Source organism: Podarcis muralis, chromosome 2 (assembly GCF_964188315.1).
Source record: "Podarcis muralis chromosome 2, rPodMur119.hap1.1, whole genome shotgun sequence".
Lineage (NCBI taxonomy): Eukaryota > Metazoa > Chordata > Lepidosauria > Squamata > Lacertidae > Podarcis > Podarcis muralis.
Genome location: NC_135656.1, coordinates 106,483,825 through 106,506,508, shown reverse-complemented (window position 1 = coordinate 106,506,508; position 22,684 = coordinate 106,483,825). Strand labels below are relative to the sequence as shown.

General features: G+C 48.6%; 1 protein-coding gene across 2 annotated transcripts; it reads left to right on the top strand.

Moving 5' to 3' along the window:
• The first annotated feature begins 319 nt into the window (after positions 1–319).
• ZNF692 (zinc finger protein 692) lies at positions 320–22,143 on the top strand. Of its 2 annotated transcripts, XM_028719980.2 has the most exons (11): positions 320–551; positions 2,553–2,821; positions 3,538–3,569; positions 5,258–5,776; positions 8,443–8,494; positions 9,613–9,747; positions 11,463–11,525; positions 12,456–12,534; positions 14,616–14,730; positions 15,465–15,564; positions 17,202–22,143. In XM_028719980.2, the coding sequence occupies exons 2-11, from the start codon at positions 2,562–2,564 to the stop codon at positions 17,518–17,520; spliced, it is 1,674 nt and encodes a 557-aa protein (XP_028575813.2). In that variant the 5' UTR covers positions 320–551; positions 2,553–2,561; the 3' UTR covers positions 17,521–22,143. The 2 variants fall into 2 exon arrangements, with proteins under 2 accessions (XP_028575813.2, XP_028575814.2); XM_028719981.2 differs by lacking the exons at positions 320–551; positions 2,553–2,821; positions 3,538–3,569; positions 11,463–11,525 and having other exon boundaries at positions 5,197–5,776.
• The last annotated feature ends 541 nt before the right edge of the window (positions 22,144–22,684 follow it).

The window sequence follows — 22,684 nt, the reverse complement described above, 5'->3', positions numbered from 1 at the left end:
AAAAAACCAACAATTACAACACATGCATAAAATCGACTCAAATCCAATGCCAATGGCAGGGACCGGACTTGGAGGATAAAAACAAAGATTGTGAAGTTAAAAAAAGCATTATTTGCCAGGTGGGAAAAGGCACGCGGTTGCCCACATTCAATGTCGCTCTACCTAAAGTCAAGCGGCTGGCCGGCCCTACACTAATTGCTGAGTGAACTACAACTCCCATGAACCACCGGGGACCCAGCGACGAGGCCACGTGACCAGGCGCGCGAAGGCAAGGAGGCTTCTCGGCCCCGCCCCCTCCCATCCTCCTCCTCAGCTGCCATATTTCGCCGCTCTTCCTCTCGTGTGTCAGCGAAGAGTGAGGGGCGGAGGAGGAGCATTCGCCGCTCTTAAAGGGGCCACGGTGCCTGGCGGTGGGCCCCCTCCCCCGTCCCTTGTATCCGTAGGGAGTCCTCAACGGAAGAGCGCTGCCCGCACCAACGCGGGGAGATGGAGTGGGCGGCGGCGGCGGCGGCGAGAGAGCTGGCGCTCCGGAGCGAAGCCTGAGCGAGACGGTTGGTGGAGGAAGGAGGGGCGCGCGGGTAACGGAGGGAAAGCGGCGCTCCTCTCCCCCTCCCCCGGCCGCTGCGCGCTGGCCTCTGATTGGCCGCGGCCCGAGAGGGGCTGGCAGCCGTTGGCTTGCGGGAGAGGGAGGGGCGGGACTGTGGGTTCGAGGGGGAGGAGCGGCAGCGTTGGCGGAGCACGAGAACGGCACGAGTTGGGGGGCGCTGGGCAGGTTCCCCCATTCACACACACACACACACACACGCATCTCTGCGCTGTGTGGGCCAAAATAACAGACACGTTGTAACACCCAGAAGACTATAGGGGGAGGACTCTGCAGGGGGGTCGACTAGATGACTCGGGGGGTCCCTTCCAATCTATCACCCTTCGATTCTGATCTTTATTATTCCAAGGGGGAGATAGTTTCTTCCATCAAGAAAAGTACTCTTCTTTTTTCATGTAACATTAAACCTCAATATATCCATTTGTGCTTTTGCTGTTTTTTTTTGTCTCCTTTTTCTGTTCTGTTCTGTTCTTCCTTTTTTTCCCTTTTTCTTTTTTTGTTAAGGCAAGAAAAGGCCATTCATTTCTGTACAGTAAGGCTGGGCAGACATCAGGATTTACTTCATTTTTTTATTTTTTGTACTGGGATCCCAACGGTGCAAAATACTGATCCACAAGGCAGAGCTGTAGCTACCGCGTGGGGGTGGGGGGTCTAGCCAGGTTTTTTGCCCCAGGAGAAGCCTCCAGAGGGGTGACATTGAGGCTCCCAGCCTGTGTGCGTGTGTGTACACAAATGTGCATGCCAAACTGGGTCTTTGCCCCGGGTGAAATCAGGCCTAGTTTCACCCCTGCCACAAGGAACTGGCACCCAAATGGTGCAAAATATTGGACTGGATGAGGAGCCAGTTGCAAAACAACAGTCCAGAGGAAGAGGCAAGTTACCCGTTGCTCACACACCAAGCCTTGGACTGGGTTGACAAGTATAAAAGTACAAATCTCTTTCTGAGTTGTGGCAGTTCAGGGATTCCGAAGAAACCACCACCATCTTGTAGTTGCCATTGTTAAACAGGTGGAGGAAGTCTTGCAAGTCTTTCACAAAGCACCGAGAGGTCACCCAGTAGATTCGGACCCACCTGCTGCTTCATTAGATAGAGAAGTGGTTTAGTCAAATTCCAGTATGAAAGGTACTGCATCATTCCAGTAATAATAGGGAGAGGGGGAATGTCAGGGGGTTTAGGATGCAATATCTAGCAGCAGACATGTGCATGGTAAAAGGCATGGATAGGCAAACTAAGGTCCAGGGGCCGGATCCAGCCCAATCGCCTTCTAAATCCGGCCCATGGACTGTCCGGGAATCAGCGTGTTTTTACATGAGTAGAATGTGTCCTTTTATTTAAAATGCATCTCTGGGTTATTTGTGGGGCATAGGAATTTGTTCTTTTTTTTTTTTTTCAAAATATAGTCCAGCCCCCCACAAGGTCTGAGGGACAGTGGACCGGCCCCCTGCTGAAAAAGTTTGCTGACCCCTGGTAAAAGGGGTATGGTCTCCTGGGAGTGTACACAAGGGAACTTGGGTCATATGTAACCTCTGAAAGGTAGAGTTGTGGCACTTTAGAGACTGTCAGCGCAAGGACAGGTCTCTGCATCCTGTTGAGCTCTGAAAGCAGCTTACCCAAAACACCTTTACATTAAAATCACATTATTATTATTATTATTATTGGAATTTTATTTACAACATAATATAAAACACCCCACCCAACCCTCCAATACACAAATCTAAAATCACATTATTAAAGTGTCCAAAAGAGAATGTGGCTTCAGGAACATGCAAGGATATTTCCTGCCTTCTCCCCCAGCTGAAAAACCCTTTGGTGACCCCTTTGCAGGCAGCAGTGCCTTCTGAGGAAGACCCTTAGGCAAGGGAGTGGGGTGGACCAGCGGGGTTTGCTCAGCAATTGATGGAGGAAACGTGTGTGCCCCCTGTTCACAGCAGTGTCTGCTCTCTATAGCTTGCTTGCATGGCTCAGTTGGGAGTTCCTCGTGGATCACAACTCCCATTGCCTTTTTCCAGCGAGGCGGCTTGGGAGATGATGGACCACGGGCGCCAGGGCCGCCAGCGGGCCTCCGAAACGATTCGCAAGCAGAAGCGCAAGGAGCTGGACGCGCGGCGAAGCAAGTGCCGCATCCGGATCGGCAGCCACCTGGAGCAGTGGTGTCAGCTGAAGGAGCAGCTGGGCTTCTCTTTGCACTCCCAGCTGGCCAAGTACCTGCTGGACAGGTGAGGAAGCTGCTTCAGGGAGAACTTGACTTCCACCCGCCTGTTTTGCCTGTGTGTCAAGTGCTAGATTTGCATGCGCTGAAGTAACTGGATATGTGCAGGTGAGAAGTGGCAAGTCTGACAAAAAGCCAGGCAGGTTCGTGGGAGGTGGAGATGGTTGGTTTTAAGCAAGCTGCTGTGTCTCGGTTTTCGCTTGTCTCCCCCCACTCTCCTTGCAATTCAAAGATAATACAGACCTAATTTTCCTGGTTGTTACAGGGATTACCGAGGCCTGGTTTAAAGGTAATGCCTTTGATATAAAAAAAATACTTACCTGTGAAGGGATCCAGACACAATGTTCTGTTCCAGTGGTGTTGCTGGTACCTATCAGAGTAGCATTAATACAGCGCATGCAACTTCACATAGGGAAGTCAATTTACATATCTGACGTTGCATTTAAATTTGGCCTGAGATTAAATCCCTGAAGCAACGATGGTGGCCCAATGACCCTTGGGATGTTGTCAAGAGTCCAACTCCCGTCATTCCTGAACGCTGGCCATGTTGACTTATGAGACTCCCAGCAACATCTGGAAGGCCATAGGTTCCTCAGCCCTGCTCTAGCAAATGCTCCTATTCTTATTTCATCAGTAATTTTGAGGAAAGCAGTTGCAACGAATCAAGTGCAGAGCCCTGTATTTTGCCCTCTCACCTTCCTGCCTCTTCTCTTTCTCATTCAGGTACAGTTCACAAGATTCAATTCCAAAAACAGGTAAGAATCCTTGCAGGTTCTCTGTAGAAAAGGCATTTTATTAGTATGTATTAAAGTGATCTCACAATAGTCTGGCAGATAAGTACAATATGTTTGGGTGGGGGTTTTAACCGCATAGCCTGTTTGCCCACTTGGACAAATGTTTCACATGGTAATTGGGGGGGGGGGGGGCTTACATGAGTCACTGGCGATCGTAGCAGTGTGTCAGAGGACAGGCTTTCTCAAAAGCACCAACAATCTGCGCAAACGTTTACAGTATCCCCGTTAAAAGGGAAAGGAGTCTGATTCCAGCCAGCGAAAGACTCGCACTGTAATTTGTCATGGATAGGCAATAGACGAGAATTTCTTTTAAACATGTATGTCAACAGGCTCTTTAAAAAAAAAGAGCAAGTTTTAGTTTGGGGGGCCTGTGATACTTCTCTGAAACTAGAGCAAGCATCAACTTTGGGAGTAGCGGCCCTAAAGTTCCCAACAGATGGTGAAAATCAATTCTATTACTACCGGTTTGGGCCGAGATGGCAGATTTTTTTCTCTTTCTACAGATGTAAAAACTTTTTACTGCCATTTACTGTTGTGGTTAATTAATGGTCACTGTGTTATTTTGCCTACCTCTAAGGTTTAATGTACTTGCTACAGGGCATTTCATGTCCATCCGATCTCAATCTTTTACATTTTTACCCTCTATACCACAAGTATATGTAATACAGGTAACTCAACTGATTATTCCCATCATATATAAAATCCCGCACATAGAAAACTAGCCCATTGGAGAAGGTAACAGGCTAGAGCTTTTTCTGGAGGCGTAGATCAGCCCCGTAATAATTGTTAATAAAAATGTAGTATAGCATGTAAGCTCACTGCTGAGCTGTGTCAACCTTTGAGTTCATTAAACAGTTACGTAGATCAGGTTAGTCTCACACAAAATCTGCACATTCATAGAGGACTTGCTTCTGTTTCCCTTTCGACATGACCTTTGGGTGCTGGATGTGGCTGAACAAAAGACTTAACTTGGATTATGAAGTTTGCATATGTTGTTTCAGTTGACTTTTTTTGCAGGGTGAGGGAGGAATGAGTAAGTGACTTAGCAGCACCCAATAGGCATGCTTTACTTTTTCTAAGCTCAGCTGTGGTGCACCTCTATCCCTGAAACACCCCAATGTCAAGCATTCTCACCACAGAAGTAAAACCCTGCACTTAGGACTCTAATGTAGGGAGGTAGAATCCTTGCATGCATATGTGTATAGGGGAGAGCCATAGGTAAAGGTAAAGGGACCCCTGACCATTAGGTCCAGTCATGGCCGACTCTGGGGTTGCGGCGCTCATCTCACTTTATTGGCCAAGGGAGCAGGCGTACAGCTTCCGGGTCATGTGGCCAGCATGACTAAGCCGCTTCTGGCGAACCAGAGCAGCGCACGGAAATGCCGTTTACCTTCCCGCCAGAGTGGTACCTATTTATCTACTTGCACTTTGTGCTTTCAAACTGCTAGGTTGGCAGGAGCAGGGACCGAGCAACGGGAGCTCACCCCGTCATGAGGATTCAAACTGCCGACCTTCTAATCGGCAAGTCCTAGGCTCTGTGGTTTAACCCACAGCGCCACCCACATCCCACAGGGGAGAGTTATACATGGGGATATTGGTTCCCTTCTAGCAAGCCTGTCTCATGGGGGTTTCCCCTTTCTTCTTCCCAGGACTGGATAGCTCCAAAGTTGTTTCCGAGCCTCTTCCTCCTGATGCTCTGCAGCACCTCGTCGTCCTTTCTCACAATCACAGCCAGGAATGTGGCTTCATCCCTAACGTGAAGCCCTCGTTGCTGGAGCAGAAAGAAGTCCCAAGCAGCATGGTATGGGAGTGCCTGGCCGGCCACACCTTCTCTTGGAGCCCCCTCACCTCCCAGACCTGCCCCCCGTCCCCCTGCAAGGCAGCCTCCAGGTCTCCAGAGGAGAAAGCCGTGCGTTCCAAGCCCAGCCCCCCGCCCTCCCGCATCATCCGGCGCCGGCGTTCCCTCCGCAGGGCGGCAGCAGCCCACGCCTTCTCCTTAGCACTCGCTTCGAACTCACCAAGCCCAGTGGACGAGGCAGAGCCATCTTCCAAAGAGGATGGGGAGGGCGGTGCGGACGGAGAGAGATCGGCATGCCTCTCTCCTGGCAGCGGAACGGTCCTTGGCGAGGAGGCGGGATTGCTGAGCGATCAGAACCCCGATGAGACAGGTGAGGGGGGCTGGCTGCTTGTAGGATGCGGGAGTGAAGTCCTTGAAATTGAGAGCCAGTGTGGTGTGGTGGTTAAGAGCGATAGACTCGTAATCTGGTGAACCGGGTTCGCTTCCCCGCTCCTCCACATGCAGCTGCTGGGTGACCTTGGGCTAGTCCAGGGCTCAGCATACTTTTTCAGCAGGGGGCCGGTCCACTGTCCCTCAGACCTTGTGGGGGGCTGGACTATATTTTGGGGGGGAAATGAATGAATTCCTATGCCCCACAAATAACCCAGAGATGCATTTTAAATAAAAGGACACATTCTACTTATGTAAAAACACGCTGATTCCCGGACCGTCCGTGGGCCGGATTTAGAAGGCGATTGGGCCGGATCCGGCCCCTGGGCCTTAGTTTGCCTACCCATGGGCTAGTCTCACTTCTCTGAAGTCTCTCAGCCTCACTCACCTCACAGAGTGTTTGTTGTGGGGGAGGAGGGGAAAGGAAATTGTTAGCCGTTTTGAGACTCCTTAAGGGGAGTGAAAGGCGGGGTATCAAATCCAAACCCTTCTACTTCTTGGATGATTAGGGACCGAAGAGGCCCCACTTGGGTTAGAGGCTATAGGAGGGCGTTGCGTTGTAGTGTGAGATGCAATTGTTGGGTGCACCTGAAAGTAAAAGCAGCCTGGACAGGGCTGGCCCAATAAGTGAAGTACCGTACTTTTCCGTGTATAACACGCTCCCATGTATACGACGCCCCCTATTTTTGGGGACTCCAATTTAAGAAAATGACCCAGAGTTGTGGAGCTTTTTGGGGGGAGGCTGGCCCAAAGTTGTGGAGCTTTTTTGAGGAGGGGATTGACAAAGATTGACAATCGCTCGCGTCTGCAACAAGCATCTGCCGGAAACAGCAAGCAAACTTGCCTCAGCAGTAGCCAATCCACAACAGCCATTGACCCAGCAACCAATCACGCACCCATTTAGCACAGCAGGAGCCAATACAAAGAACCCCTTGCCGCAGCCACCAATCACACACAAAATTGCCAATGGCAATCTGCAGCTCATGGCTGCAACCAATCACCCGTCACCCCTATCCACTATCCGTGTAGAAGAAGCCCCCAGTTTTCAAACCTTATTTTAGAGTAAAAAAAAGCTTGTCTTATACACAGAAAAGTACAGTAATAAATTCAGCTCGCTTAATAAGCAAGCACCATTACGTTACAAATTGTGGAATATGGTCTGCAAAGCATGCCTTTCACATCCTTTTAGTACTGTTTTTAACACTTGATTGGGAGCCGCCCAGAGTGGCTGGGGAAACTCAGCCAGATGGGCGGGGTATAAATAATAAATAATAAATTATTATTATTATTATTATTATTACCGAGAAATTGAATAAATCTCCTCCAATACTGTCAATTAATCAGAAACCACAGAGAATCTGAATGAATTTCTAGTTCATTTTTTTGTTCTTCCTTCTCTATGTATTTAGATCATCATCCTGCAGGTAGGATTCTGTCATTGATAACTTTGTTATATGCCCCTTAGGGGCTATTTGGGGAGGGGGGCATGCTTAAGGAATTATTATCATTACCAAGCATGCCACAGGTTTTTAAAGCAAAACAAAGACAAATGTAGCATCTCATTTTATTCGAAAGACACGTACCAGAAAGGATCTATTAAGCAATGTAGGTTTTGATAACATGTCTATGTAATTTCTGTTTATTATTTTCTAAATGGTAATTGCTTGAGTTACAGTGGTACCTCGGGTTAAGAACTTAATTCGTTCTGGAGGTCTGTTCTTAACCTGAAACAGTTCTTAACCTGAAGCACCACTTTAGCTAATGGGGCCTCCCGCTGCCGCCATGCCGCTGGAGCACAATTTCTGTGCTCATCCTGAAGAAAAGTTCTTAACCTGAGGTACTATTTCTGGGTTAGCAGAGTCTGTAACCTGAAGCGTCTGTAACCCGAGGTACCACCGTAATTGCAATTGAGTTGGAATAACAAAGGCAGTGGTGGTTAGAAAACATCTTGTACCTTATTGACACAAAAACACAAATTGCTGGTATTAAAAAGGGGGTTTTTTAATGGGAAAAACATCTGCCTATGTAATAGCAGAAAGACTCCTCTATACAGTCGTACCTTGGACGTTGAACAGAATCCATTCCGGAAGTCCGTTCGACTTCCAAAACGTTCAGAAACCAAAGTGTGGCTTCCGATTGGCTGCAGGAAGCTCCTGCAGCCAATCGGAAGCCATGTCGGACATTCGGGTTCCAAAGAACGTTTTCAAACCAGAACACTCACTTCCGGCTTTGCGGCGTTCGGGAGCCAAAGCGTTCAAGTCGCAAGGCATTCGTCAACCAAGGTACGACTGTAATTTTGTACTGTTCCTGGTTTAGACTGTGGTTTCAGTGGGGTCTTTTACATCATCTTCATTGTTCCTCGCGGACTGGAGGTTTCCCAGGTTACAAAGCATGCAGTTCTGCTGATTTCACTGCACAAGGCCGCAGTCGCAATCCCTAGCATCCCCAGCTAGGCTGGGACAGATCCACTGCCCCAAACCCTAGACAGCTAGAGGACTTAGATGGGCCATTGGCTGGGCTGAGTATCAGGCAGCTTCCTGTGTTCCTATGTATGCACATTCTGTGGCTGTGTCACCCAGTTCTGACTGTGAATCTTTCCTCTTGCAGCGACTCCCTCCGAAGAGATTCCAGCTGCCGCAGAAGTCACAGAACCTGAAAGGTCAGTTTCCATGCTGCCTGGCTGCCTAGATACAAGAGGCAGTTTACGACTTTAAAATAATAAAGCAAACAAATGGTGCAAAACGCAGACCAGCAGAGTTTCTGCAGGCTGACCGATGGGACTTCTCAGGAGCACATGGCATCAGCTCCCTGGCCTGGCTTCTTCACTTCTGCCTTCTCTCAGGGCACCCTTGAGTGAGAATGTCAACGTGGATCTCCACTCGCCCCTTTTCTGGCAGGACAGGCATCTTTCCTCAGATGCCTGAGCTAAGGAAGAATTGGGCTTTCCTGTTTCACAGCAGAGGCTGGCTACAAGGGTCAGCTAAATAGTGATTGTGGCGTTCACAAAATTGCTATGCTCCCCAGTCACCCATTGGTGATATGTATACCCGGTATGTTGATGAACCATATATCTGTTGATACATTTTTAAAAAGCATTTTTTGTCATTTGTTGTTGTTTGCATATTGGTTTCTGCTCTAGGTAATGGAGTTTAAAAAGGTAAAGGGTAAAGGGACCCCTGACTATTAGGTCCAGTTGTGGCCGACTCTGGGGTTGCGGCACTCATCTTGCTTTATTGGCCGAGGGAGCCGGCGTACAGCTTCCAGGTCATGTGGCCAGCATGACTAAGCCGCTTCTGGCGAACCAGAGCAGCGCACGGAAACACCGCTTACCTTCCCGCTGGAGCGGTACCTATTTATCTACTTGCATTCTGATGTGCTTTTGAACTGCTAGGTTGGCAGGAGCAGGGACCAAGCAACAGGAGCTCACCCCGTCGCGGGGATTCGAACCGCCGACCTTCTGATCAGCAAGTCCTAGGCTCTGTGGTTTAACCCACAGCGCCACCCGCATCCCTGTAATGGAGTTTAGGTACCTTCAAAAGTCTTGTCTCCAAGGCAATTTGAAGTTGCCCACCTCCACAGCAACCTTGATAACGCATTCATGGAAAAAGACTGTGCAGGCATCTCTCAGTAAGCTTAGCAATTATGGGAAACTCTCCTGCCTTTGATGTCAGGAAGGGCTGAGCTGTATGAACCGATGCCCCTTTCTTCATTGAAGGATCTTTGAGCCCTGCGCCCTCTCACTTAGTTTTTATTTTAATTATTATGTATTCTCTGCAGCACTTTGCCTCTACCAGAGGAGACGCCAGAGTCTGTGCCTGACCAACCAGAGCAGGAAGATGACGAAAGAGAGGAAGACAACCTGGTATATACAGATGACCTGCAAGATGAGAATTATCAGCCTTCCCTGGACAGGTAAATGGGTTTTGCGGGGCATTACCACCAGTTAAGGACTGTGCAAGCATTTCTACTTTAACACTGCTGTTCTTATTATTACGACTTTTCTATATAATAATAATAATAATTTATTATTTGTACCCTGCCCATCTGGCTGGGCTTCCCCAGCCACTCTGGGCAGCTTCCAACAAAATATTAAAATACTGTAATACATCAAACATTAAAAGTTTCCCTAAACAGGGCTGCCTTCAGATGTCTTCTAAAAGTCTGGTAATTGTTCTCTTTGACATCTGGTGGGAGGGCATTCCATAGGGCGGGTGCCACTACCGAGAAGGCCCTCTGCCCGGTTCCCTGTAACTTGGCTTCTCGCAGTGCGGGAACCGCCAGAGGGCCCTCAGAGCTGGACCTCAGTGTCTGGGCAGAACGATGGAGGTGGAGATGCTCCTTCAGGTATACTGGACCAAGGCCGTTTAGGGCTTTAAAGGTCAGCACGAACACTTTGAATTGTGCTCGGAAACGTACTGGGAGCCAATGTAGGTCTTTCAAGATGGTCTATCCCATCTTTCCTCCAAGGAGCTCAAAGCAACCTCCATGGTCCTCCCCACTCTCCATTTTAAAACTCACAACAACCATGTGAGGAACATTAAGCTGAGAGTCTGTGAAGTGCCCAGTTGAGCTGGGATTTGCACTCTGGCCTGCCAGGTCCTAGTCTAGCACTGTGAAACTCCGCAGCTGATTAGCTCTTGTGAGGTGCCACCCATCCTTTAGAGTACGGTAGCATTGCAGTAGTGTTGCATCCTGTCAAGTTAGTTTGGTTCCTGGGTGGCCAGAGCAGCTGTTCAGGGCTCAAGTACTTAGCAGACAAGCTTTTGCCCCTTCAGGGTCGGATTTAGGTTTCATGAGGTCCTAAGCTACTGAAGGTAATGTGGCCCTTTATATGTCCAGCTGTCCTTTGTCAACAACAAATTGTCGCTGTTTTTTGTGTTGAATATATGCTATTGGGTAATTTATGGAGCTAATAGATATCTAAAGCCATTTGCCCATGTTGCCATGCAACCAGTCCAAGCAGAATGTAGGCACCCTATATATAGAAATGAGCAAACCAGTGATATTTTAGGGAGCAGGCTAGCAGGCGGGGCCTATTACTTACATCATAGGAGCCTACACAACACAAAACACTGTTGCTATATGTAGGTTTTATTTTATTTGTTTTTTATTTTATATTTTGGAAATGTACGTCCAGGGATTTTTCCCTTTTAAGTTTTTTGGGGGCCCCCAAGAGAGTGGGGCCCTAACAAGAAGAAGAGTTTGGATTTGATATCCCACTTTATCACTACCCTAAGGAGTCTCAAAGTGGCAAACATTCTCCTTTCCCTTCCTCCCCCACAACAAACACTCTGTGAGATGAGTGGGGCTGAGAGACTTCAAAGAAGTGTGACTGGCCCAAGATCACCCAGCAGCTGCATGTGGAGGAGCGGGGAAGCGAACCCGGTTCACCAGATTACGAGTCCACCACTCTTAACCACTACACCACACTGGCTATCGCTTGTTTAGCTTATACATAAATCTGGCACGGTGCCCCTTCCATTTTCCCACCACTTTTAAAGACGGCTGCTTCCCTCATCCTTGCCACAGCGGCATCCTAAAGACTGTTCTGGGGAAGGGTCCTTTTTGCTGTTACACGAAAGACCCTTTCGTTGCTACGCTTACCAAGCTTCTTTCTTCCTGTACAGTTGCAAGAAGCGGGCACAGCCTGGTGATGAGGATGTGGCCCAGATTGGTCCAAAGAGAATCAGGTGGGTGCTGGTCCATTGGCTTTTTGGGCCCAAAGGGCACGCCTTTAACCTCCCCAGCCTTTAACCTCCCCAGAAGTAGGCCATAGCGTAGGGACCATGGAAGAAGGCCTCTAATTCATGGTTAGATTAAGGCAGTCATGCTAGACAAATGGAACGATCTATTGAATCCCTATTATTTGTCCATGGTCAAATAATATTCCATGAATCTGGTGATGCTTGAAGAATTGGCCAGCTGTCAACTTAGCACAAGCACCTTTAAAAGCACCTTTAAATACTGCCTTTTGTTTTTCAATAGGTGTCGGGGAACCTTCCAGAGTAGAAAGAGAGGCAGGAGCTCTAGAAGGGAGGAAGGGGAATTCCATTGCACCTACTAAATCTCACCCACAGTTCTCCTTAAAAAATCAGCCTAAGTATAACAACTGCTTAAATATATTTATGCTGTTCTGAGAAAGTTGACGCTTTAAAAATACTTGGCCAAGTACAGTGGTACCTCGGGTTAAGAACTTAATTTGTTCTGGAGGTCCGTTCTTAACCTGAAACTGTTCTTAACTTGAGGTACCACTTTAGCTAATGGGGCCTCCCACTGCCACCGCACGATTTCTGTTCTCATCCTGAAGCAAAGTTCTTAACCCGAGGTACTATTTCTGGGTTAGCGGAGTCTGTAACCTGAAGCGTATGTAACCTGAAATGTCTGTAACCCGAGGTACCACTGTATTTGACATCTGACCGTATTGTTTTTAAGTAATCCAATGCTTGACACTTGGCATAAGAACACAAGAAGCTGCCTTATGCCGAATCAGACCATTTGTCCATCTTTCAGTATTGTCTACACTGACTCGCAGCATCTCTTCAGGGTTTAAGAACAGGGAACCTGGCGATGCCAGGGATTGAACCTGAGTTTCCTCTGCCTTCCTCTGCCTTTCTTCGCAGGAAGGCAGCCAAGCGAGAGATCCTCCTCTGCGACTATGATGGCTGCGGAAAGATCTTCTCCAACCGCCAGTATTTGAATGTAAGTGACGGATCAGTGGCAGGAAGCACTTCCCCACGCACAAGGGCAGAGAGAGGACACGGAGCACTGGGAAATGGTCGAATCCTGAGGGAACGTGAATTGGTCAGCCAGGACTATTTGACTGCCTCGGGAGGTGATAAGGTCTCCTTTGCAGGAGGCAATTAAACTAAAAACAAGATATACATTTGCAGATTCCTGCACAGAGCAAGGGGTCGTGTTAGATTACCTCCACGGTCCCTTGCAGCTCTAAAATTCTGTAATTTTAGGAAATCCGGTTTGGTGGGGAACATACTCTATGACCACTCGCATAGCAGTAGGAAAGGCCGCCATATTGATAGCTGATCAGAGAGGATTAGACAGGTTCAGTGCAGTTGAGGACCAAAAGTTTTAAAAAAGAAAAAGATAAAGGACCCCTGGACAGTTAAGTCCCGTCAAAGGCGACTATGGGGTTTGAGTGCTCATCTCGCTTTCAGGCCAAGGGAGTCGGCGTTCGTCCGCAGACAGCTTTCTGGGTCATGTGGCCAGCAGGACTAAACCGCTTCTGGTGCAACAGAATGCCATGACGGAAACCAGAGTGCACAGAAATGCCATTTACCTTCCCGCCGCAGCGGTACCTATTTATCTACTTGCACTGGGGTGCTTTTGAACTGCTAGGTTGGCAGGAGCAGGGACGAAGCAATGGGAGCTCACCCCTGTTGGGTGGATTCAAACCACCGACCTTCTGATCAGCAAGCCCAAGAGGCTCAGTGGTTTAGACCACAGTGCCACCCGCATCCCTTTAGTTGAGGACCAGCATCTTGTCCACACAAACTCTTATGTTCTGAACCGCAGACCCAAAGGAGAGCCTGCGCAAGTGGTTTGAGGCAGGGAGGCCAAAGGAGGATGTCAAAACGCCAGAATGACCAGTCTTAGTGTTTTATTAAAGAAAGGTGTTAACTTACTACACAGTGTGCAGAACCTCGCTGCCTTTACAGTCGTGGGACAGACGCCACCACAGTGAGAGGTCACCAGGGCTTGTCTGCAAAGTGCTAATACGTTAAACGTATGTTGGCTTGGCCAGAACCTCCCATTGATCTACCTGACCCATGAGGGCATATAGGTGGCAACTGTCCGAGGTTTACAGATAGCTCCCCTCTCTAGGCTGAGAGCCCAGCATCCCAGAGCCCACAGATAAGCATAGCATCAAAGGAAGCCAGGTACCATATCTCAAAACAAGTGAATATCAACATCCAGGTGCTCATTCTTGCTCCAAATAACTGTAGGGTTATCTTGACGGTCAAGATGGCATTTGCAGAATTTCTGGAACATCTGACTTTTGCTTCAACACACTCTGTCCCTAGTTAAAAGGTAAAGGGACCCCTGACCATTGGGTCCAGTCGTGGCCGACTCTGGGGTTGCGGCGCTCATCTCGCTTTATTGGCCGAGGGAGCCGGCGTACAGCTTCCAGGTCATGAGGCCAGCATGACTAAGCCGCTTCTGGCGAACCAAAGCAGTGCACGGAAACGCCGTTTACCTTCCCGCCGGAGCGGTACCTATTTATCTACTTGCACTTTGACGTGCTTTTGAACTGCTAGGTTGGCAGGAGCAGGGACCGAGCAACGGGAGCTCACCCCGTCGCGGGAATTCGAACCGCCGACCTTCTGATCGTCAAGCCCTAGGCTCTGTGCTTTAACCCACAGCGCCACCCGCGTTCCCTGTCCCTAGTTAACTGCAGAAAATTTCCATGGGAGCCCCACCCCTTCAAGGATTTCATGCCCCAGCAATATGGGCAGAAAGAACTGTGGAGGATGATTCATTGGGCATGGTCCCTCATGCCCTCCTTGTAGGGACCTTAGATGCTGGAGGTGGTGGGCATGCAAAGCTCCCTGGGGCAGCATACCTCCCACAGCAAAGTCCCCCCTTGCTTCATCAAAGCCATGTAAAGAGGCAGCGGATGGGCACATTTCTGAGACTGCAGTTTGTCACGCCATTATGTGATGTATTTTATCAGGAAGATTGCTTTGCTCTGTTTTTGTAAAGCACTTTTGTTGCAGAAGGCCGAGTTTTTGTTCCACTTTGACCTCTTTTTCTGCCTCCTTCAGCACCACAAGAAATACCAGCACGTTCACCAAAAAACGTTCACCTGCTCTGACCCCAGCTGCGGCAAGTCCTTCAACTTCAAGAAGCACCTTAAGGAGCACGAGAAACTGCACAGCGGTGAGGATTCTTGTAGGATCCCACCTGGTTAGGATCCCTACCAGCCCAGCTCTTGAAGTGCTTTTAACTTGCCTTCGCCGAACCCTTTCCTGCCCCCTTATTCCATCCTGGAGATGATGTGGAGAGCAGCTAGCCTGTTGGGACATAGATTGGTCCTGAACGGGTTCAAGTCCCTGCTCCCAGAAGGGAGCAAATTATGTAGAAGCACGTACTATGGTGTCTAGAGGTATATATTTGGGCAGGCCCCACAGCTATTATTTGAGGTTGGTTTTCATTTCAGGGTATTGAGTTACTCTTCAGACTTATCAAGAGGATTTAAGATTGGCAGTGTGAGACTCACAGAAACATGGCAGCATGGCATGCAAGATCAGAAAACATTGCCCACTGCGCAATTATTCACTCCACAGAAGTGTGTTCCTCCGGTGCTCCCCCCCCCCCAAAAAAAACCCCACCCAAATCTGTTCTTGGGGTTTGGGGGATCCTTGGGATTGATGTGGGATATGGTGCCCAACAGATGAAGGGGAAAGTTGGCAGAAATCACATCCTCCATTACATGAATGGGGGGGGGGGGGAGAGACTTAGGATGCCTGCCAATATGTGTAACAGGGTTTTGTATGAGTACACTGTAGTAGTTAAAAGATTAATATTTGGAAAACTATTAGACACTCGCTGCAATATAAGCTTGTTACCTTGGGCCCAAAATAGCCAGTGACCTACTTTTTTCTTCCCTGCAGATAAAAGGGACTACATCTGTGAGTTCTGCGCCCGCTCCTTCCGAACTAGCAGCAATTTGATCATCCACCGGCGAATCCACACTGGAGAAAAACCCTTACAGTAAGGACTGTTGTATTGTACTACTGATAATAAGAACAATTAGTAATGCTTTTTCTTCTTTGGCGATCACTCGTAGCCAAGTAAGATTGTCTCCCATAAACACGGTTTTAACAGTGAGTCCGTAAGTGACTGTGGAGGCCAATTCTGGATCCACACGTCCTTCCACAGTGGGGACATAGGTTTCCGGGCGGGAGTTGATCACGGTGTGGATTTGCCAAGTGTGCCTTCCTCTTAGCACGTTTCTCCCTTGCGTCCTGAGTTTGAGTGTCTTCAAAGCCCATGACACCTTTGGTAAAGGCTGTTCTCCAAGTGGAGCGCTTGCAGGCAAGTGTTTCCCAGTTGCTGGTGTTTATACTACATTTTTAAAAATTTGCCTTGAGGCAGTCTTTAAACTTCTTTTGTTGACCACCAGCATTAGTAAAAGGTAAAGGTACGCCTGCCCGTACGGGCCAGTCTTGACAGACTCTAGGATTGTGCGCCCATCTCACTCAAGAAGCCGAGGGCCAGCGCTGTCCGGAGACACTTCCGGGTCACGTGGCCAGCGTGACATCGCTGCTCTGGCGAGCCAGAGCCGCACACGGAAACGCTGTTTACCTTCCCGCTAGTAAGCGGTCCCTATTTATCTACTTGCACCCGGGGGTGCTTTCGAACTGCTAGGTTGGCAGGCGCTGGGACCGAGCAACGGGAGTGCACCACGCCGCGGGGATTCAAACCGCCGACCTTTCGATCGGCAAGCCCTAGGCGCTGAGGCTTTTACCCGCAGCGCCACCCGCGTCCCTTACGCTTTCCATTTTTAAGTTCAGAATAGAGTACAGTCATACCTCGGGTTACAGACACTTTTCAGGTTGCGCACCGCGCACCATGCCGAACCTGGAAGTACCGGAATGGGTTACTTCCAGGTTTCGGCACTCGTGCATGCGCAGAAGCGCTAAATTGCGCTTTGCGCGTGTGCAGAAGTGCCGAATCGCAAGCCGCACATGCACAGACGCAGCGCTACAGGTTGCGAATGTGCCTCCCGCACGGATCACGTTCGCAGTGGACAGAGCGTCCACTGTAGTTGCTTTAGAAGATGATAAATTCACCAGCAGCTCCTAAGGTAAGGTAAAGGTAAAGGTACCCCTGACCATTAGGTCCAGTGGTGGCCGACTCTGGGATTGCGGCGCTCATCTCGCTTTATTGGCCAAGGGAGCCGGTGTACAGCTTCCGGGTCATGTGGCCAGCATGACTAAGCCACTTCTGGCAAACCAGAGCAGCGCACAGAAACGCCATTTACCTTCCTGCCAGAGCGGTACCTATTTATCTACTTGCACTTTGACATGCTTTCAAACTGCTAGGTTGGCAGGAGCAGGGACCGAGCAACGGGAGCTCACCCCGTCACGGGGATTCGAACCGCCGACCTTCTGATCGGCAAGTCCTAGGCTTCCCACAGCGCCACCCGCGTCCCTAGCTCCCAAGGTAGGGTGCAGCAAATTACAATTCAATATTAAAAACAGCTAAAACAAGACATAGGAATATGGTGGGTCCTAAAAACACATATCCCCTAGTATACGGGGATGGATCTGTCCAGTCATGAGTTCCCTGAACCCCCTCATGCGGATGAGTTGATCACCACCCCTTTTCTTGTATATTTGATGCAGGTGTGAGATCTGTGGGTTCACCTGCCGCCAGAAAGCCTCCCTCAACTGGCACATGAAGAAGCACGACGCGGACTCCTTCTACCAGTTCTCCTGCGACCTCTGCGGCAAGAAGTTTGAGAAGAAGGACAACGTCACTGCGCACAAGAGCAAGAGTCACCCCGAGGTGGCTGCCGGGCCTCCGCAGCCTGTGCAGGAACCCCCAACTCTGAGCCACCCGCTTGCTCTGGAGCCGTTGGAAAACCCCGTCCAGAGCCAGCCCAGCAACCCACCAAGGAGGGTGGAGGAGTCCGCCCTCATCATTGCAGTCACTATCGAGTAATTGGGCCGGGCCAATCGAGAAGCAAAATGGCGGAGAGGATTCCTGGCAAATCCTGTCGGCGACAGAAATGGACTCCGGCGTTTGGTTCGCAGTCGCAGAAGGATGCAAGATGGAGACCCCAGAAAGGGGTCTGGAAAGCCCCGACCCCAGGAAGCAACGTCTTGCCAGCTGCATCCCTTCAGCGCAGCTGCTTTCGGACTCGGTATCTGCAACACAAACAGCCCAGGGCTCAGCCTTGCCTAGTGGCAGGATGATGAAGAGTACAGTATTAAGAAGGCCTTGAAAGTCTTAAGTTTGTGGTGATTCGATCCCAGACTCCAAGTATGGGAGGGACGAAGGAGGCCCGTGCACCTGGTAGAGGAGGCGTAAACATACCTCTTCAACTCTCACATGGATAACAGCTCTGGATTTAGCTCGTATGGATTAATGACGATGGAAGACATGCCGTGCCCTCTTGTTGTTCTTAAATCCTTTTCCTTTGGGAAGCTTAAAGGATGCCGCTGTCTCGCATGGCTACGGGATCAAGCCAAGGACCTGGAATATGCAAAGCGTAGCCTCCGCTACAGAACTGTGATCAGAACTGGAGATACACTCTGGAACCTGTATATGCAAGTCTTTGCTTATTTTACATGTTTTGCTGGCCTTGGAGGCGGAATGACATGTTATGCAGAGATGACAAAGACCTCCCAACCCCTGGCCACTGGAAATTGTTTACCTTGGCTTTAGAGATTCACCAGGCATTTCCCACAGACTCAAGCCTTAAAGGGGGCACGGGGGGGCGGAGAGAAGCACATTTCTAGTTCTTATGGCTGCATAAAGAGAGGTTTTTGGGTGGGGATCGGGGGGTTTTTAATTCTCAGGAAACTAAATTCTGCAGCCAGTCCAACACCCTGCATTTTTTCCTGTGCTTGCACATTGTTATTTAATACATCTCCCGCTCCTGCCTAGCTTCCACAGATTTTACGTTGTTACGTGGGCCATTGAGAAACTTAGCTTTCACTCCTGGGCTTCCCGCAGCCAGTTAGACTTTTCAGCCATCCAGCTTGGGCCTGCAGTTTTGTACCTTATCATCTCAATAGGCAGAGCACAAGGCTCAGCATCGTGGGGTAGAGTCTCAAGTTGGGCAAAAGATTCCTGCATTGCAGGGGGTTGGACTAGATGACCCTCGTGGTCCCTTCCGACGCTACAATTCTATGATTCTATCTGGAGCCGCCTTCCTGTAACTTAGGCAATAGTCCAAGGAGAATAAGGAGTTGGCGCAAGGCACTCTGCAGATCAAGACTCTTCATTCCTGGTGTACCTTGTTTAGGATAGGCTCAAACCTACATTCCTGCTTCTTTTGGATATTCCCACCCTGCCGTCTGATATGAAAGCCAGCAGCAGCAACGAACTGCATACTCCAAACTTTATTATGTGAGCAGGTTCTGATGAGCCATTTCACGAGGCGATGACCCTAAGGCAGCTTTGCTCCCATTCTTTGGAAATTTTTGACAATTTTTAAAAAGCCTTATAAGGCTCTGAGCATGCCTCATCTGAGAACAAGGAATTCTTCTCCCTGTGAAGCAGCTGTGATAGGGATCTTTTAGCTATAACTGGCGCTGTGGGTTAAACCACAGAGCCTAGGGCTTGCCGATCAGAAGGTCAGTGGTTCGAATCCCTGCAACGGGGTGAGCTCCCGTTGCTCGGTCCCTGCTCCTGCCAACCTAGCAGTTCAAAAGCACACCAGTGCAAGTAGATAAATAGGTACCGCTCTGGCAGGAAAGGAAACGGTGTACACTGGCTCCCTCGCCCAATAAAGCAAGATGAGTGCCGCAACCCCAGAGCCATCCGCAACTGGACCTAAACGGTCAGTGGTCCCTTTACCTTTTACTACATGGAGATGCCAGAATTACCTGTCCTCGCTCAAAGGAGGCTATTGCATCTCTGCACTCGAGTTGGTTCTTTGGGCATCCATTCAGAAAAAAACAAGTATAGCTCAGCTCTCCTGTTTTTGGGGAACACTAGTCCAGACTGCAGAATCTGCAAAGCACATTATCTTTGGGTTTTCCCCTGTCACAGCTTATTGGAGTGTTCTGCACAGTAATCCCCATGCTGATGGAGAACAGAGGACTGAAAGAAAATGCCAAGTGCATCTCTGCTGAAGCGAACACAGAGTTTAATCCAAGAGTTTGTCTTCCCTATAGACTTAACCGTTTTAACAGTCGCGCACAGAGTGAACTCTGGAAACCTGTGCAAGCGTCACCCACCCTGGAATGGCATTTGCAATGAAGAGTAAGACATTTTAAAATAACTGAGGGACAGGGTCTCTTACAAAGGTTTCTCAGCTACCCCACCAATAATATCTCATTGCACCATCCCGTGTCTAAATCCTGGATTAGAACTAGTCCTACTTGTGATACTAAAACCTCGGTTTCATGACCCATATAAATTGCGCAAATGCTTTTATTTTGAAATTTTTATTCTGTTTCTGCTCATCAAGGGAAGCAGAAAGGAACTATATAGAAATGGAAATGCTTTCCTCTGACAGCGGCTCTTTGAGACATAGTAACAGCCCTGAAGTTCAGCCCAGTGTCTTTTTCTCATGATGGACAGACACGGTTGTGAAGCCCACTTGAGGGCATCCTGCCGTTCTTTGCAGCAACTGGTATTCCCAAGCATGGCACCTCCAGCCCTAGAGGGGAGCATAAAACCATTATGACTAGTAGCCGTTGACAGCCTCCGTGAGTTTGTCTGTATGAGACTTTTCCAGATATTGCACAGAAACTAGGTATTTCATCCACGAGGAATAGTAAAATTGCATTACCTTTTGATATAAAGTTGAGGTTCTTACCAAGTTGGGTTTCTGTAGTTTTTCAACACTCATTTAGAATTGCAACATATGAAACAGTCCTGATTCTTATTTCGCCTGAATTCCTCACACTGGGTTTAGATTATTTCTCAGCAGTGAGTGTCATTGGGTGGTCCTGAGCCAGTCACTTCCTCCCTAGCTAAAGTGGGGTAACTCCCATATAGGCTTCCTCCAAATCCCTGGATGAAGAATGTGTCAGTAAGTGAATTTGTTTGAAATTTGAAGTCTATACGTCTCTTGTATCGACCAAATTGAAATCAAACATCAGCCCTTGACAACAACTATTATTATTCTTATTATTATTCTTGTTATTTTATTATTACTACTATTATACCCCCGCCCATCTGACTGGATTTCCCCAGCCACTCTGGGCAGCTTCCAGCACATATAAAAACATAATAAGATGTCAGACATTAAAAACTTCCCAATAAATGACTGCCTTCAAATGACTTCAGTTAAGTGACGAGGCTTGAGAATCCTTGCTATTAACGCCTCTTAATTAAGAGTGTGATAGATTGTCATCCCAGTCATCATAATCCCAGTTTGAAAAGACAAAATTAGTCATGACTAATACTGAGTTTCAAGTGAATTTTAAGCATGATTGACATGGATCTAAAGAACGTGAAAGTCCAGGGGTTGGCAAGGCTTACCTTGCCTGGGCCGGTTCACTGCCGCAGAGCCCCCTCTGTGGGCTGGATTGCGTCTGCGCAGACGCGATTTCCAGCTTCAGCGCATGCACAGACGCAATTTCCAGCACCGTGAACTTAGTTCCCGCATCATGCTGCGCCGGTTTAGCACAGTGCGTGGGGACTCGCCAAGCAGGCTGCTCGGTTCAGGGGCGGCTTGTGGGCCGGTAAAACGACTGTGGGCCGCATGTGGCCCATGGGCCTTAGGTTGCTGACCCCTGATCTAGTCCTTAGAGTTGCAGAGATAACACCTTCAGCCTAGTCTCATCTTAGACAGCACTAGACAAGTTCACAGAGTATATGTCTTTAGCTATTATCCATGAGAGCTAAATCGAACTTCCATGTTCAAAGGCAGTATACCACCACTACATGCCGGGCACAAAGAAGGACGAAGGATGTTGCGTTCATCTTTGGTTTGTGGGCTTTATAGAGGAAACAAGATTGCACTCCAGGCAACTCCTATGATCAACAGAAAGCTGAAGAGCTAGTGATTATTGCTTTTACTGAGGAAGCTGCCGCACAGCCTGAAAGCAAAAGGCATTGGGGAGAAGTGTCATTTCTGTAGCAATAGAGTGTGAGAGGCAGTTGTGGACTCTCTTCCTTGGAGGTTTTGAGCAGAGGTTGGGTGGCCATTTGTCATGCATACGTTAGTTGAGATTCCTACATTGCAGGGGGTTGGACTAGATGACCCTAAGGCTCCCTTCCAACTCTGATTCTGCGAGGCTGCATTCCAAAGCTCATCTTCATCACATTAATGAAATGTTTTAACCCACAGCAGTTCTCTGAAGTTTATCGAAAAAGAGTTTCATTCTAAAACAGACATGAGTTGAAAGTTTTAAACTTTTCTCTCTCCTTCAAAAACAAAACTGGTTTTATTTTTGGATAACATTCTATAGTGCCATACAACTAGGTGCTTGCTGCTGGTTTGATCTCCTTTCTGTGGCCGGCACGTTGCAAAATATTTAAATCTTGTTAGAAGGTTGTAAAATGTATCTGGGTTTTTTCTGCCCATGAGAACTGTATAAAAGAAAAAGGGGAAATGGAAATAATTTTGACAGATATTTGCTAAATAAACTAATGTTCCCTCTGTTCTTTTGGATTTATTTGGGGGGGTACTTTTTAATGACTTGATGTATAATATTTTGTTGGCAGCCGCCCAGAGTGGCTGGGGAAACCCAGCCAGATGGGCGGGGGGTATTTATTTATACATATATACATACATACATACATACATACATACATACATACATACAATGACAGGAACGCGGGTGGCGCTGTGGTCTAAACCACAGAGCCTAGAGCTTGCTGATCAGAAGGTCAGCGGTTTGAATCCCCGCGACAGGGTGAGCTCCCGTTGCTCGGTCCCTGCTCCTGCCCACCTAGCAGTTCAAAAGCACATCAAGTGCAAGTAGATAAATAGGTGGGAAGGTAAACGGCGTTTCTGTGCGCTGCTCTGGTTCGCCAGAAGCGGCTTAGTCATGCTGGCCACATGACCCAGAATCTGTCTGCGGACAAATGCCGGCTCTCTCGGCCTATAGAGCGAGATGAGTCATCCGCAACTGGACCTAATGGTCAGGGGTACCTTTACCTTTTTACATACATACATACTTTCCCCAGCCACTGGGCGGCT

Excerpts from the sequence above, each read along its gene's own strand:
- ZNF692 (XM_028719980.2), top strand. The coding sequence starts at position 2,562 with ATGGCTCAGTTGGGAGTTCCTCGTGGATCACAACTCCCATTGCCTTTT. Across the intron at positions 8,495-9,612 it reads GAAGTCACAGAACCTGAAAG|CACTTTGCCTCTACCAGAGG; the intron begins GTCAGTTTCCAT and ends TATTCTCTGCAG. Across the intron at positions 14,731-15,464 it reads GCACGAGAAACTGCACAGCG|ATAAAAGGGACTACATCTGT; the intron begins GTGAGGATTCTT and ends TCTTCCCTGCAG.